Source organism: Erpetoichthys calabaricus, chromosome 12 (genome assembly GCF_900747795.2).
Source record: "Erpetoichthys calabaricus chromosome 12, fErpCal1.3, whole genome shotgun sequence".
In the NCBI taxonomy this organism is placed as follows: Eukaryota; Metazoa; Chordata; class Cladistia; order Polypteriformes; family Polypteridae; genus Erpetoichthys; species Erpetoichthys calabaricus.
In genome coordinates this window covers 158,917,704-158,935,668 of record NC_041405.2, presented here as the reverse complement: position 1 = coordinate 158,935,668, position 17,965 = coordinate 158,917,704, and the positions used below count along the sequence as shown (strand labels likewise).

Genomic DNA, 17,965 nt, shown 5'->3' with positions numbered 1-17,965 from the left:
AGAACCAAGTTACTTGAACTCTTCTCTAACATTTCAGTAATTATTCACCGCTCTGGTGCTGATCTTTCTGATTATAAAATGGGTCCTTACGATAGCAATTGACAAGAAGAATTGCAGAATTGTGGTATTTGAGGGTTCCTTTAGACCAGGGGTCCCCAACTCCGGTCCTGGAGGAGCACAGTGGCTGTAAGTTTTCATTCTAACCCTTTTTCTTAATGAGTGACCTGCTTTTGTTGCTAATTAAGTTCTTGTGAATTCATTTTAATCGACTTGTTTTTTTAAGATTTGTTCCTCTGAATTGCTTCATCTCGTTCCTTAAACAGAAATGAAATGTGAAGTGAGGGAGCCAACAGAAGATCAACTCAGTCAGGGCCTCAAACTCCAACCAGTTGCTTAGTTAGGCGTCAAGTGTCATTGTTAATTAAACCCGCTCTTTAATTCTGTGGCTTGTTGCTGCTCTCATTGTGTAATAGCAGACATTTAAATCCAGCAGCAGAAACCCAGAGGTCACTCAATGGAATGCCTCCAAAACACTTCCAGTGACACTTGTGAGGCTTTTGCTGTATTTTTTAATTAAAAAAATTAATGATATTAGAAATAATATAGTACATCTCCCCGACACTGATCCTCTTAAAGCCCAGAACTCCATTATAAACAAATGAAATTCTTTCACCAGGATAGACTTAGATGAGATACGCCCGGAGTTCCTCAAGGCTCTGGATGTTATAGGACTATCTTGGTTGACACGCCTCTGCAACATCGCATGAACATCAGGGACAGTGCCTCTGGATTGGCAGACCGGGGTGGTGGTCCCCCTCTTTAAGAAGGGGGATCGGAGGGTGTGTTCCAACTACAGAGGGATCACACTCCTCAGCCTCCCTGGAAAAGTCTATTCAGGGGTCCTGGAGAGGAGGGTCCGTCGGAGAGTCGAGCCTCAGATTCAGGAGGAACAGTGTGGTTTTCGTCCTGGTCGCGGAACAGTGGACCAACTCTGTACCCTTAGCAGGGTCCTGGAGGGTGCATGGGAGTTCGCCCAACCAGTCTACATGTGTTTTGTGGACTTGGAAAAGGCATTCGACCGTGTCCCTCGGGGAATCCTGTGGGGGGTACTCCGAGAGTATGGGGTACCGGACCCCCTGATAAGGGCTGTTCAGTCCCTGTACGATCGTTGCCAGAGCCTGGTCCGCATTGCCAGCAGTAAGTCGAACCCGTTTCCAGTGAGAGTTGGACTCCACCAGGGCTGCCCTTTGTCACCGATTCTGTTCATAACTTTTATGGACAGAATTTCTAGGCGCAGCCAGGGCGTTGAGGGGGTCCGGTTTGGTGGACTCAGGATTGGGTCACTGCTTTTTGCAGATGATGTTGTCCTGTTTGCTCCATCAGGCCGTGATCTTCAGCTCTCTGTGGATCGGTTCGCAGCTGAATGTGAAGCGGCTGGGATGAGAATCAGCACCTCCAAATCCAAGACCATGGCCCTCAGCTGGAAAAGGGTGGAGTGCCCTCTCAGGGTTGGTAGCGAGATCCTGCCCCAAGTGGAGGAGTTCAAGTATCTCGGGGTCTTGTTCACAAGTGAGGGAAGAATGGAGTGTGAGATCAACAGGCAGATCGGTGCGGCATCCGCAGTAATGCGGGCTCTGCATCGGTCTGTCGTGGTGAAAAAGGAGCTGAGCCGCAAGGCGAAGCTCTCAATTTACCAGTCGATCTATGTTCCTACCCTCACCTATGGTCATGAACTATGGGTAGTGACCGAAAGAACGAGATCGCGAATACAAACGGCTGAAATGAGTTTCCTCCGCAGGGTGTCTGGGCTCTCCCTTAAAGATAGGGTGAGAAGCTCAGTCATCCGGGAGGGGCTCAGAGTAGAGCCGCTGCTCCTCCGCATCGAGAGCAGTCAGATGAGGTGGCTCGGACATCTGATCAGGATGCCTCCTGGACGCCTCCCTGGTGAGGTGTTCCAGGCATGTCTAAGCGGGAGGAGGCCCCGGGGAAGACCCAGGACACGCTGGAGGGACTATGTCTCTCGACTGGCCTGGGAACGCCTTGGGATTCCCCCAGAAGAACTAGAAGAAGTGGCCGGGGTGAGGGAAGTCTGGGCATCTCTGCTCAAGCTGCTGCCCCCATGACCCAACCTCGGATAAGCGGAAGAGGAAGAATGGATGGATGGATGAATAGATTTACCTGATTTATATAAAATAATTTCTCAACTGAGACCCTCCACCTGTGCCCTTGACCCAATACCAACAAATTTTTTCAAAGAAGTATCGGGCGTGCTAATTGATAGCATTCTTGACATAGTAAACTCATCATTAGATACGGGGGTCTTCCCAGACTGTCTTAAGACCACTGTAGTTAAACCCCTGCTGAAGAAAAATAATCTCGACTCCTCTGCTCTTGAAAATTTTAGCCCTATTTCTAACCTGCCTTTCTTAAGTAAAATTCTAGAGAAGGCAGTCATTATGCAGCTAAATGACCACCTCAATAAACCTGCTATTCTTGATAAGTTTCAGTCGGGTTTCAGAACAAAGCACAGCACAGAAACTGCACTCGTTAAAGTAGTAAATGACTTGTGGGTCAATGCAGACAGAGGCCATTTATCTGTTCTCATCCTCTTAGATCTGAGTGCCGCATTCGATACCATTGATCACAACATTCTTAGAAATCACCTTAGTCAATGGGTGGGCTTCTCTGGCAGAGTCTTAAATTGGTTTGAGTCCTACCTGGCAGGGAGAAAATTCTTTGTTAGTTGTGGTGATTATACTTCAAAGACCCATGATATTCTACAGTTAGGTCCATAAATATTTGGACAGAGACAACTTTTTTCTCATTTTGGTTCTGTACATTACCACAATGAATTTTAAATGAAACAACTCCGATGCAGTTGAAGTGCAGACTTTCAGCTTTAATTCAGTGGGGTGAACAAAACGATTGCATAAAAATGTGAGGCAACTAAAGCATTTTTTGAACACAATCCCTTTATTTCTGGGGCTCAAAAGTAATTGGACAAATTAAAGAACTGGAAATCAAATGTTCATTTCTAATACTTGGTTGAAAACCCTTTGCTGGCAATGACAGCCTGAAGTCTTGAACGCCTGGACATCACCAGATGTTGGGTTTCCTCCTTTTTAATGCTCTGCCAGGCCTTTCAGTTGCTGTTTATTTGTGGGCCTTTCTGTCTGAAGTTTAGTCTTCAACAAGTGAAATGTCTGCTCAGTCGGGTTAAGATCAGGTGACTGACTTGGCCATTCCAGAATTTTCCACTTCTTTGCTTTAATAAACTCCTGGGTTGCTTTGGCTGTATGTTTTGGGTCATTGTCCATCTGGATCATGAATCAATTTGGCTGCACTTAGCTGGATTTGAGCAGACAGTACGTCTCTGAACACCTCAGTATTCATTCGGCTGCTTCTGTCCTGTGTCACATCATCAATAAACACGAGTGTCCCAGTGCCACTGGCAGCCATCACACTGCCTCCCTCCACCGTGTTTTACAGATGATGTGCTATGCTTTGGATAATGAGCTGTTCCACGCCTTCTCCATACTTTTTTCTTGCCATCATTCTGGTAGAGGTTGATCTTGGTTTCATCTGTCATGTCATCTTTCATCTGAAATGAAGGGATTGTGTTCAGAAAATGTTTTAGTTGCCTCACACTTTTATGCAATCATTTTGTTCACCCCACTGAATTAAAGCTGAAAGTCTGCACTTCAACTACATCGGAGTTGTTTCATTTAAAATTCATTGTGGTAATGTAGAGAACAAAAATTAGAAAAAAGTTGTCTCTGTCCAAATATTTATGGACTTAACTGTATCTCTCTATTATAAAAGTAACTCTTGAGATGAGACGAGACTATTGCCAAGAGATTTTTTCAAGTCCCACCCTCCTCTCCACCATTTCCAGTTCACGGCCCACGCCCGTGGTCCTCTCACCTCTCATTCGTATGAATGCTTTTGTCAGACTCAGTTCCTGCTCTCTCAGCTCTTATAAATTTTTGTTTTCTTCACTTTAAGTTCCCAATACAAGAATACATATTATGTCCAAATCTTATTGAAAAATTTCATCCCGAAGGGTTATCAACAGAAGAAATGAGTACATTGCAATCCTAGCACAGAGAAATGATGAAGTCAAACAAATTAATGTGAAAATTGTCGATCAGTTACACGGCAAATTGGTTAAATGCGTATCAATAGACTCTGCAGAAACAGTTGGTGGTGATGGTGCAGAAGATGAAAACATCAACTTACAATATCGCGAAAAATATCTACAACCGTTAACACCATCTCAACTTCAGCTGGCCGAATTACTGTTGAGAGAAGGACGTATCGTAATGATATTGCGTAATTTATGTCTGAGTGATGTGCTATGCAATAGGACAAGATTAGTTGTATTCAAAATTGGTCAAACAACTCTGACATGTATAATTTTAACAGGCGACAAGAAAGGTAATGTAGTCCATCTTCACTAATGACATTAGACACCAAAGGAGATCTTATAATTATGCCACTCGAAAAAACGAAAAAGTCATTTTATTTATTAGAGCGAAAGAAACGAAATTCACTCACGGGCAGTTATACGTAGCATTGTCATGATGTAACTCCACAGAATCAAAATTCAATGCGATATTGATGAAAAGTTAATTCCAAATATTGTTTTTACTGAAGTTTTACAGTAAAAGTGTAAGTTTAAAAAGCATTTGTGTGTTAATTTCAAAGCCAAACAGAACGAAAACGTATAACGCAACAAATAACTTTAATGCAACATGAAACATAATTTTCTTAGAATTTATTACGTTTTACTATTTTTTTTACTATAGTTAATTACTCGCTGTAATGTAAAATAGTTAGTTCTATTATGCATATGTAACAATTCCAATGAAAATAACAATCTGTTTAAATTTTACATTCGCTTTCCCATATGTGAAAGGCAGAGCCGTGAAATGGCTAGCGTGTAGCACCTGCCCAGGGGTTGGCGAGTGGAGCAAGTTAATAAAAAAAAGAAATGAACTCCAAGCAATATATATATATATATATATATATATATATATATATATATATATCACCCCAACCAGTCCCGACATAACACTCAACCCCAAAAGTTGCAGCAAATAGTTTATATACAACACAAACCCTCCCTTGACCCCACACTGAACATTAAGAAGATTAAACGGAAAAAGAATAACGTTTGTGAACCTTGTTCAGCTGGAAAAGTGTGCTACAGTGATTATATACGAAAGAAAATGATGACTCGTTCCTCTCCCCAAAACAACAAGAAACAGTCTCACCGTGCTTATCCTTGGTACATTGGCGTAGTCCAGAACCCCAGGGTTTCACGTCGTAAAGGTGAAGTTGTCAGACGTTGAACGTGCCGAGTAGAAAAAAGGTGTAAGTGATGAGGATCGCTGCTTTCACTTCGCCCTGCAATCAATTGGCCGTATAGCAGAACGGGATTTTTTCTTTATTTTTTTCATCTTTTTGACCTCCTGCTTAAATAGTGAATGTCCCGGATGCAGGTGATTAGGACAAATTATCACGAGGGACCACGGTTCCACAGTGTTATCCTTCCCCCTTTGTTTCCTGGGGAGTATATTGCCATAGACACACAGACCGTGTAAACAGGACGACGCTATGAAAGACGGGATTTGGCACAAAATGTCACATTTGTGATGACGTTAATCACGTAGCACCGCCACAAGCTTTTCAGGATATGTAAGGTGTGGAAGTTTTCAAATGACAAAAGTGAAGATTAGTACCTCCATCTTCAGTACAGCACATGGCGTATTTCTAGTACTGTAGACCCCGTAAAGTCTCGGTTCAGGATTCGCGGACTCAGTCGTTCGTGGATTTTTCCTTAGAACCTAACTATTAATTGTTAGCGGAAAGCGCAAATATCCTCCGCAATTTTTTATGGCTTTTCTCGTGGCAATACTCTGCTGTAGAGAGGACAGGAAGCAACCGCTGAGGGAAACACGGTTTGGGATGGTGAAAGTAGCCAGTCCAAGAGCGTTATTCACTTCTCCTTGCTGCTGACTGACTTCTGCTCTGTGACGCGTCTCCAGCTGAGTGTCCTCGTGTTTTCCTTTTTGTTATTGTATTTATTTTGTTAGGATATAGCGGGTTGGACGATGACTGACTGTTTGAGCTTGTAAAGAAGAACGCAGACACTTCTATTTTTTTGAGAGGCCTAATATTCCCCTTTCTTCACTTTCTGTAAAGGAATAACACAAATTCGATACATTTTTTCTTCACATTTTGATTTGGAATACAATGTGCAGGGTTCCCAATGCAGTTGCATGTATACAAATAACAGTTATTATCTAAGGATTTTGAGCTTTATTCACTTTTTTAAATACACTGTTATTATTCTGAACACAACTGTACCTGCTATCACTGTAATGAATACTTGGGTAGTCTTATTTAACAGAGAGGCTTTGAATTACACGCAACACACGGTAAGTCAGGGATCTCAAACTCCGCTCCTGCTGGGCCGCAGTGGCTGCAGGGTTTCATTCTAATCTTTTTTTTTTTTTTAATTAGTGACCTGTTTTTACTGCTAATTAACTGGTTTTGTTTTCATCTTGACGTGTTTTTTTAAGATTTGTTCCCCTGAATGTCTTCATTTCTTTCCTTAAATGGCACCCAAACAGAAATGAAACATGAAGTAAGTGAGCCAACAGAAGACCAACTCAGTCAGGGCCTCAGACTCCAACCATTTTCACTCCAACCAGTGGCTTAATGAGGCACACAGTCTTGTCGTTAATTAAACTCGCTCTTTAATTCCATGGCTTGTTGCTGCTCTCATTGTGCAACAGCAGCCATTTCTAAAATTGTCGATTTTCTCTTTTCTAAGAGCTCCGTTAAACTGTTTTGTGGATCTGAGCAGATCGACATTACTGAGCCCGTCACCTTCCTTTATTTTCAGATATGGTATGATGGACACAGTTTTCTGGTCACGTTTTGGTGCATTTTATATCTCATTATTGTCTGACTGATAAATAAGGAAAAGAAACAATTCAGGGGTCTGAGTAACTTCAAGAGCAAGTCAATTAAAATGAATTCAAAAGAAGTTCATTAGTAGCAAAAATCCGGTCACTAATTAAGAAAAGGGTTAGAATGAAAACCTGCAGCCACTGGGGCTCACCTAGGACTGGAGTTTAAGATCCCTGCATTAAGTTACGCTTTCGAGCCTCTGAGGTTTTCATCTGAAACTCACACTAAGGTATCCATCCATCCATCCATTTTCCAATCCACTGAATCCGAACACAGGGTCACGGGGGTCTGCTGGAGTCAATCCCAGCCAACACCGGGCACAAGGCAGGAACCAATCTCGGGCAGGGTGCCAACCCACCACAGGGCACATACAAACACACACCCAGCACACACTAGGGCCAATTTAGAATCACCAATCCACCTAACCTGCATGTCTTTGGACTGTGGGAGGAAACCCACGCAGACACGGGGAGAACATGCAAACTCCACGCAGGGAGGACCCGGGAAGCGAACCCAGGTCCCTAGGTCTCCCAACTGCGAGGCAGCAGCGCTACCCACTGCACCACCGTGCCGCCCACACTAAGGTATGGCACTTATTTTCTGAACTTGCATATGAAATATTATTTATATAACATGCTTTATTAGCACCTGAGGCTTCCTTATAAAGCACATGGTAGTTTAAAAGCATCGACCTTTGGAGTTACAGATAAACAGATATGTTCATTTCTAGGGTTATGTAAACCACAGGAAGTCAAGCTAACTCAATTATTAGAATAATGTTTATATCATAAAAATTACGTTTTAGAGCAAAACCAATAATTTGGAGTCAGACGAACAGTCCGTTGTTGGTCAGGAGATGCGAGGCTGTAGTGGAACAGCATCGGTCCAAACTCATAACCAGGACAAAAAGCCCACATGTCCAATATTCTCATTCCCCAAAACTATGATAAGTGATAAATGTATCAATCCAGCAGCATCATCCAATATCTATTATTAAAAAAAAAATCCTGGGAGAGAAAGACGGGAGACGAGATGTGATCTTCATGTTAAGAAAATGGAAGACACTTAATAAGACCCGCGAGACAAAAGAGAATGGCCACGGAGCGTCTCACCAGGACCTTAAACATGAGACTTTGTGCCAAGAGATTGACCCCAGGACCGTCTCGCGATGACGTAAAACACGAGATTCTTGCAAGACATGCCCTACTTACAACCAATATCAAATAAGACCACGGGCAGCAAAACATTCAGTTGTCTAAAGCAGGGGTCCCCAACCCTCAGTCCGAGAGAACTGCCGGCAACGGAGACTCACTCAGACTTTTCAGAACGCTTGGTGGACGGGGCTTTGAAGCGGCGCAGAGAGAGGAGTGAGACCGAGGTGAGAGTATTACAACAAAGTATTTTTATAGTCCCGACAGTTTCCCCATATGACTCGAGTCTACAGAAATCCCGTTACTACGAAGTGCATTCAGCAGACACTTTCATTACAACAAAGTGACCTTGAAATGCCTGAATGAATCATCCGCAGAGCGTTTAGATCTGTGGTTGCAGCTCAGTTGTGCACAACGATCCCCAAACAGAGACATTACAAAAAAAAATTCTTCCTTCGAACTTTCCTCGTACTGTTTGTTTTTTTTGCTGTTTTTGTTTCCTGTGGTTTTCAGTGATACCTTTTGCTTATTGCTTGTCAACATTTGAAAAACATCCACTGGAATTTAACTCATTGTCACCCTCCTATAGAAACGGCAGACACGAAAAAAACGACAACGTTAATGTTTGTGATGTGCAATCTGTTGGAATGACAAATGCAATGCATATGTCTTTGTTATATTCAAAAAAAGAAGAAAAATCTCGGGTTGCAAATGCGAACAACTTAATAATAGAAATGTAATGTAAATTGTGTATAAAACTGCCCTATGAACCCGCCCCGAATCCTCAAACGTACCAACCCAAGTAATCCACAAATACAAAGAAATCAAAACAAACAAGTCCATAAATTATGTGTAATAAAGTGGAATGACACAGAATAAGTATGGAACACATGAAGAAAAGAACATCAGAAAAAGGCATGGAGAGCCAGGAAAGCAGCAGACATTTGTCAAACCTGATAGCCTCCTGTCAGTTCAAATGAATATCTGCTGCTTTAGTCCTAATTGATGGCCTAGAAAAAGGTTTCTCGTTCCCAAGGCGTCACACAAGAAGCATCTCATGATGGAGAAAAGCAAAGAGCTCTCTCAAGACCTTCACAACCTTATTGGTGATGGCCTTGGTGACGGACGCATTTCTAAACTTCTGAATGTTCCAGTGAACACTGTTGTGGCCGTAATCCACAAGTGTAAAGATCATCATGTCAATATAAACTGGCCACAACCAGGGGCTCCTCGCAAGATTTCTGACAGAGGAGTCAAAAGAAGAATCAGAAGAGCCAAGGACCACTCGTCCAGAGCTGCAGAAACACCTGGAATTAGCAGGTCCAGTAAGTGATGCACTCCACCGCCACAACCTCTATGCACGCTCACCACACAAGACTCCACTGCTGAAGAAAAAGCACGTTGAAACTCGTTTAAAGTTTACTGCACAACACTTGGACAAGCCATTGAAATCCTGGGAGAACAGAGTCTGGTCAGAGGAGAGCAACATTGAACTCTTTGGATGTCACTACACACCTATTTTTGGAGGTGAAATGGCACTGCACATCACCCCAAAATACTGGCAGACTTCATGGAATTGAAGGAAGGATGAATGGAGAAATGTAAAAAGACACTATTGATAAGAATCTGCTACCATCTACCAGGATGCTGAAGATGAAAGGGGGGCATTTCAGCAAGACAAGGACCCCAAACACACAGCCAAGGAAACTCTCAGTTGGTTTCAGAAAAAGGAAATAAAGCTGCTAGAATGGCCCAATCAATCACCCAACTTGAATCCAATTGAAAATCTATGGAAAGAACTGAAGATCAGAGTTCAGAGAAGAGACCCCCAGAACCTTCCAGATTTGAAGATCGTTTGAGTGGAAGAATGGGCCAAAATCTCACCTGAGCAATGCATGCGACTTGTTTCTCCATGCAGCTGTCATCACCAACAAAGGCTTTTCTACTAAGTATGAACTAAGCGTGTTCCATACTTATTCCCTGTGTCATTCCACCTTATTACACAAAACTTAATTTATGGACTTATCTGTTTTGATTTCTTCGGATGTGTGGATTACTTGGGTTGTTACCAACATCTGGTGAAAATTTCATGTCAATAGTCCCATTAGAAATACATTTACTGAGAAAAACATTTACACGTTCAATACTTGTTTTCCCTGCAGTATACACCATGATTGTGAAGAATTAACTTGAAAAAATACCAAATGTGTCCTTTAACGTGTTTTACGAATTCAGTCCTCATTCCACCCTTTGCGACTGTCCCAATATGACACCCCTCGTGACGTGGACTCCTCAATGCCACACAGCCTTGACACACATTTCTTTTATTTATTTAACACATTTTATTGCTTAATGTCCTTGTCGCTTGTGCTCACAACAGACTTGGGGTGATGCCCACCACCTCTGACTTGCTTGACTTACACTTTTTTTTTTTGCACACTACCTCTTCTGTCCCTCCTTCTGCATTAAGAGGTCACAGATCATCACTCCGTAACAAGCAGCCACAACTTTGACAGAGACCTCATCCTCCACCCCTTCCACGTCACTTTTAATAACATACTTTAGATTTTGACATTAAAATGATTTTGTGCAGGACCCCCCATTGGCAAATACTGATGACACTCCTTTAGAATGGCACAGACATGAAAATACTCAAGCGAGCTTTTGCCCAGCTTGCAGGAATAAAACAAAAATTGACCACCCAAAGCACCTCAAAGCATTTAGTCACCATAAAACTGAGGGGGGTTCTTTTTGGAGGTCTCTCTTTCAGACTTGGTGACAATTCTTCACCTTGCACCCTGGATGTCTTAATATCTGGCATATTCCATGCAGGCCCTTCAAGGTGAGTCACCTGTGGCAAGAAGCAACCAAAAAACGACAAAACAGAGACATGGGTGCGGCTCAAACAAGCATGAGGTCTGTTCCTTTCTCTAAAGGCAGGCAACTCCGGCTGGTCTCATTGTAAATTGGTCCACGCAGTTTGGTCCGATTTTTGGTCTCGTCCATCACAGTGAGGTTATCTCAACCCAATTGGAAGAAAACAACAACTGCAACTTGACTTAGAAGAGAAAGGAACATTAAAAAAAAAATACAACAATCCACCCAAGATAAAAAAAAATCCCAAAGAAAACCACCCAAATAGGAGAAAAACCCGGAAATAATAAATGAAAAGCAAAAAAACGGGCTAAAAACTAATATCAGGCAAACTGCTGCTTGATTTCTTCCAGATTTTATACATAGCAGTATTTTCTTGAGATTCCATTTTTGGCGTCAGTCCTTTATTCAGTCCATCAAGCATTGGAGCCATCTGGGATCGACACGTGCTAATCCCGTCACGGCTCAGCAAGCTCTCTTCAATTGTGCCACATCTTAAGTTTCGCTTCAGCAAGGAAGAGCCACGTTTATTTACTTTGAACACTTCGGAGTCACACACCGCTTCAAAAAAGTGAAAGGAACAAAGCAAAACTACTTGCTGGCTCTGGACCTTTCAGAAACACGTTGAGCAATACAAACATAATACAGTAGTAGAAACAAAGCAACGGCAACCCTTCTCAGGAAGTATGAACTCGTCCACCATTTCCACTTCTGACATCGGGAATCGGGAGGCACTGAAGCTTCTGCGCGTAATCTCGTCTGGCTGGCTGGAAACAACTGGTTGGTCAGCTGGTGATGGGTGGGCATGCAATGGAAGAGAAGAAGCCGGTCCCAGTCACCTGTAAGCTGCCCCATGTTCCTTATATACTGTCGGCTTGGTCCACGATAAGGCGTTTGTTTTTAAATGTTTTTTTTTTTTTTGGTCACTTTATTAATAAACTTTTCCGGTCTTTAATTCCCCTTCTTTCATAAAAAGTTGAGATTTCCAAAACAGAAAACAAAAAAATATTCACAGTCTGATAAAAAAAAAAAAAAAAAATGTCTGTAGAAAAATAGATGTGAACTTTTGAACTGGTTTCTTTTTTTTTTTTTATCAAAATCAATTTTTGGAATGTGTCGAGGATATTCATCTGTAAAAGAAAAACAGTAAAAAATTATTATACAAAAGAAACATGTAATTCAGTCAACTGGAAAAGCATACAGTGCTCTGTAAACGCACAGGCCCCTTTCTGATACCCTCTAGTTTTGTATTTTTATCAGATCTTTAGAAAGCTGCAACATCAGATAAAGGGAACCCGAGTCAACGTACATACGGCACCATTCCTAAACTGACACTTAAAAGAGAGGTTCTGTATTTTTCACGTCAAAGTTATTTCTTGATAAACATAATACACGCTCACCAGCCACTTTATTAGGTACACCTCTTCAACTGCTGTTAACGCAAATCTCTAATCAGCCAATCACATGGAAGCAATTCAATGCATTTAGGCCTGTAGACCAGGGGTCTCCAACCTTTATTTCCCATGAGAGCTACTTTTACAAAATGAAAATGGCCGAGAGCTCCTCCTGTTTTCTAACGTTTCCTCTCGTAGCTTCTTTCAACCCACACAAACTGAATAAGCTTGTTTTGCCTGAACATTTACAAAATGTTGGTGTCCACAACTCACGTTTTCCATTAAAACATCACAAAAAATATTGAGTTCACCTCCAAGTGCATTCTGTATGTCTGTATGCATTTTCTAGTGTATCTCACACTATTGAATTAAAACATGAATGTAATTCCAAATCCACGGATATGACTTATTCATTTGTCATTTTGTCACATGTCACTGTGTCACTTTATTCACAGGTCCAGTTGCATGTGTGATGTGTTTTTTAGTTAGTCAGATGACTGGCACTGAGATGTATGGTGGAGTGGAGCCACTTAGGTTCACTCTTATGGAGTCTGTGACGATGCCGGTCCCCTGCAGACTCCCTCTTTCCACACGGTAGTCTGCTGAGCCAACACCATCGATAGTTATGACTGAGATCAGCTGACAAATGAGGACAATTCTCAGATGAAGCCAGAAGATAGTGGAAAAAGTGCCCAAGTGCTTTAATTAAAAAACAGTCACAACACAAGTAAAACCAACAAGTGTCCATTGTGCAGTGTTCTAAATAAAGTACCTAAATAAATCCATAAAAAAATCATTGTGAAAAGTGGGGATAAAAATCAATAAATAAATCTGTTAAAATGCAGACTAACGCCTCCTGATCTCAGCCCATCTCCTTCTCATTCTCCCCGGCTCACTCATTGCTCGCATAGCCGGTGGAGACTCAGCAGCCATAAGCTCCTTTCAGCCGACCTCCATCTTGGCTGCCTCCAGGCATCACGGCCAGACTATCCAAGGTCGGATCTCCTCCCTTCTTCCTTTGCGCTCACATGGTCGCACCTCGGAAGCCTAGGGAGGACACCTGCCTTGCTCGCCACATTCCACCCAAATATTCAGTGGGGAAAACTAGCTCCTAGAGAGCCAGAGCTAATGCTCCTTCACGGGGCCCCAGCTCATACTACTTTCTCCTTCCAGATCAATCGGCAAGACTGCCTTTCACGTCTTTTAACCTCATTCTATCTTTTTCCTTTTCTTTGATTCCTCTCTTTCCTTGTGCCGACCCGTATATATACACCCACGTCTCTGTGGGCACAGCACCTTAATCACAAGCCGCAGGAAGCCTGTGAAGCAATTGTGAACGATCACACCAACTACCTCATTAACTCCCCGAGGTCATGCAATTGCGCCCACAGAGAATGATGTGGCTTTATGGATTTAAAACCTGGCCCTTTTTTTTGATGCCGCGGACCCGCTATACCACAGAGTCATTTCAATGTTCATTTGTCAATCTTGTTCTGAACTTTGATTTCATGACATTCATGTCAGACTCACAGAGGTGTGGAGACCCAAACAAAGCAGAAATTTTCAGAGCTGTTTGGCTCTACTAAGCTCCAGAAATGCTGTTGAGACTTTAACTGTATATTATTTTGAAAGTTTACTAATATATATTATATAAAATCCAATGTCCATCTCTCTGTATGTCCACTTTTCACATGAGAACTACTTCACGGATTTAGATCAGGTTTTTTTCTATAATTTGCTTGAACATTCTGGTTGATTTTTCGAATTCTCTCATTTTGCTATGTATGTATCATTGTTTGCTTTATTTGCGCAAATCCGAGAAACATGCAGCAGGCCAAGGGGAGACGCCAGCTTCGGGGCGTGTTCCTTAACTCCACTTAGCTAGCGAATGAGAGAACAATTAACTTCAACTTTGTTTGATATTTACCATAAAGTGTTACTTAGGTCTTGATGAGTTTGAGTCCAGATATTCTCTTAAGTGTACGCCACACTGAAAAGAGAGATTGCAATTCAGATTGTGGATTGTGATTGTGTTAAAAGGATCACAATATGATTTTTTGGAAAGATCGCCCACCCCTAATTTGACTAATCAATTTTTCAAATTTATGTAGGATTCATTAACCCTTTGGTGAGCTACTTGGAAAGGGGTGGAGAGCTACCGGTAGCTCGCAAGCGACGTGTTGGAGACCCCTGCTGTAGACCTTGTCAAGATGACCTGTCGAAGTTCAAACCGAGCTTCAGAATGGGGAAGAAAGGGGACTGATGTGACTTTGAAAGTGCCAGATGGGCTACTCTGAGTATTTCAGAAACTGCTGATCTACTGGGATCTTCACGCACAACCATCTGTAGGGTTAACAGAGAATGGTCTGAAAAAGGGAAAATATCCAGTGAGTGGCAGTTTTCTGGGCCTTATTGATGCCAGAGGTCAGAGGAGAATGGCCAGACTGGTTTGAGCTGATAGAAAGGCAACAGGAACCCAGATAAGCACTCGTTACAACCGAGGTGTGCAGAAGAACAGCTCTAAATGCACAACACGTAAAACCTTGAAGCAGGTGGGCTACAGCTGCAGGAGACCACACCGGGTGCCACTCCTGTCAATTAAGAGCAGGCAACTGAAGCTACAGTTCACACATGGCACCTAGTCGGATGGGTCTCAATTTCTGCTATGAAATTCAGATGGTAGGGGTCCGAATTTGGCGTCGTCAACAACAACAACGGGTAAGACTGGTGATGGTGTAAGGGTGTGGGGGTTATTTTCTTGGCACACCTTGGGCACCTTAGAACCAAGTGAGCATCATTTAAATGTCACAGTCTACCCAAGTGTTATTGCTGACCATGTACATCCCTTTATGACCTCAGTGTCCCCATCTTCTGATGGCTACTTCCAGCAGCATAAAGCACCATGTCACAAAGCTCAAATGATCTCAGTCTGGTTTGTTGAACATGACTATGAGTTCACTGCACTTAAATGGCCTCCACCGTCAGCAGATCTCAATCCAATAAAATAACTCTGTGATGTGGCAGCATGGGAGATTCGCATCATGAATGTCAGCAACTGGGTGAAGCTATCATGTCAATATGGACCAAAATCCCTAAGGAATGTTTCCAGCACCTTGTTGAATCTGTGCCATGAAGATTTATGGCAGTTCTGAAGACAAAAGCAGATCCAACTGGGTAATAGCAAGGTGCACCTAATAGAGTGGCCAGTGAGTGTACAGTTTGGTCCATAAATATTTGGACAGAGACAACTTTTTTCACATTTTGGTTCTGTACATTACCACAATGAATTTTAAATGAAACAACTCAGAAGCAGTTGAAGTGCAGACTTTCAGCTTTAATTCAGTGGGATGAACAAAACGATTGCATAAAAATGTGAGGCAACTAAGGCATTTTTTTAACACAATCCCTTCATTTCAGGGGCTCAAAAGTAATTGGACAATAGACTCAAAGGCTATTTCATGGGCGGGTGTGGTCAAGTCCGTCGTGATGTCATTATCAGTGAAGCAGATAAAAGGCCTGGAGTTGATTTGAGGTGTGGTGCTTGCATGTGGAAGATTTTGCTGTGAACAGACAACATGCGGTCAAAGGAGCTCTCCATGCAGATGAAAGAAGCCATCGAAAACAGAAAAAACCCATCCGAGAAATTGCTACATATTACGAGTGGCAAAATCTACAGTTTGGTACATCCTGAGAAAGAAAGAAAGCACTCGTGAAGTCAGCAACGCAAAAAGACCTGGACGTCCACAGAAGACAACAGTGGTGGATGATCGCAGAATCATTTCCATGGTGAAGAGAAACCCCTTCACAACAGCCAACCAAGTGAACAACACGCTCCAGGAGGTAGGCATATCGATATCCAAGTCTACCATAAAGAGAAGACTGCATGAAAGTAAATACAGAGGGTGCACTGCAAGGTGCAAGCCACTCATAAGCCTCAAGAATAGAAAGGCTAGATTGGACTTTGCTAAAGAACATCTAAAAAAGCCATCACAGTTCTGGAAAAACATTCTTTGGACAGATGAAACCAAGATCAACCTCTACCAGAATGATGGCAAGAAAAAAGTATGGAGAAGGCGTGGAACAGCTCATTATCCAAAGCACAGCGCATCATCTGTAAAACACGGTGGAGGGAGGCAGTGTGATGGTTTGGGTGTGCGTGGCTGCCAGTGGCACTGGGACACTCGTGTTTATTGATGATGTGACACAGGACAGAAGCAGCCGAATGAATTCTGAGGTGTTCAGAGATATACTGTCTGCTCAAATCCAGCTAAATGCAGCCAAATTGATTGGGAGGCGTTTCATGATACAGATGGACAATGACCCAAAACATACAGCCAAAGCAACCCAGGAGTTTATTAAAGCAAAGAAGTGGAAAATTCTGGAATGACCAAGTCAGTCACCTGATCTTAACCCAACTGAGCAGGCATTTCACTTGTTGAAGACTAAACTTCAGACAGAAAGGCCCACAAACAAACAGCAACTGAAAGCTGCTGCAGTAAAGGCCTGGCAGAGCATTAAAAAGGAGGAAACCCAACATCTGGTGATGTCCAGGAGTTCAAGACTTCAGGCTGTCATTGCCAGCAAAGGGTTTTCAACCAAGTATTAGAAATGAACATTTGATTTCCAGTTATTTAATTTGTCCAATTACTTTTGAGCCCCTGAAATGAAGGGATTGTGTTCAAAAAATGCTTTAGTTGCCTCACATTTTTATGCAATCGTTTTGTTCACCCCACTGAATTAAAGCTGAAAGTCTGCACTTCAACTGCATCGGAGTTGTTTCATTTCAAATTCATTGTGGTAATGTACAGAACCAAAATGAGAAATAAAGTTGTCTCTTTCCAAATATTTATGGACCTAACTGTATAATGCATTTGCTGCAAGAAATTGTGTTTAAAAATCAAGCATTTTCTATTAATTTTAAAAGGTATCTTGTGCACATTGGAGTACAAAGCACCACAGGAAAATAAAAGTCTAAAACATACCAAAAACGTCCTCTTTGAGTACAGAAAAAAGAAAATTTGCTTTCAGTGTTTCCAATGCATATTTGTGACAACAAAAGGGATTTGGAAATAATCTCTTATCGCATATTCCTGGAACTATTTTTGTTGAGGTAAGGGTATGTTTTCTAATCGCTTGGGTGAGTTCTCACACAAATACCAAAGGAAATCGAAACAAAACTTACCATGTGGAATAAACAGTTTAGTATGATTTTATCTTTCAAGAGGAAATCAGGACACCTCCCGCCACTTGGTGAAAGGTTATTATGGAAAACTACAAGCACTGAGGTAGCACACAGAGCTGATCTTCATTTAAAATAGTTGAATCTCATAATACTGGTGCTTTTGTGTTCAAAACTAACACGTATAAGCTATTTTACAAAGTGTATGTAATCGTAACACGGGGATCGATACTTGAAAATCGATACATTGGGTAACCTTTAAGATTTTTGTTTTCCAGTTATACCCGTGTCCTACCGCATCCACTGCAAAGCGACAGTGTGAGTAAGAGAAGTTTTAAGATGTATGGAAATTGCTAGATTTTTTTCAAACACAATTTATTGTGGCA

The 17,965-nt window shown here is 42.1% G+C and overlaps 1 protein-coding gene across 1 annotated transcript in view; it reads right to left on the bottom strand.

Annotated features, from left to right (window-relative positions):
* Positions 1–10,361: 10,361 nt before the first annotated feature.
* Positions 10,362–17,965, bottom strand: part of fam174c (family with sequence similarity 174 member C) — a 37,589-nt gene continuing 29,985 nt past the window's right edge. Inside the window, exon 3 of the mRNA XM_028816626.2 lies at positions 10,362–12,136. Coding sequence (XP_028672459.1) covers positions 12,133–12,136 — 4 coding nt within the window. The 3' untranslated portion in view covers positions 10,362–12,132. The remainder of the gene's footprint in view (positions 12,137–17,965) is intronic.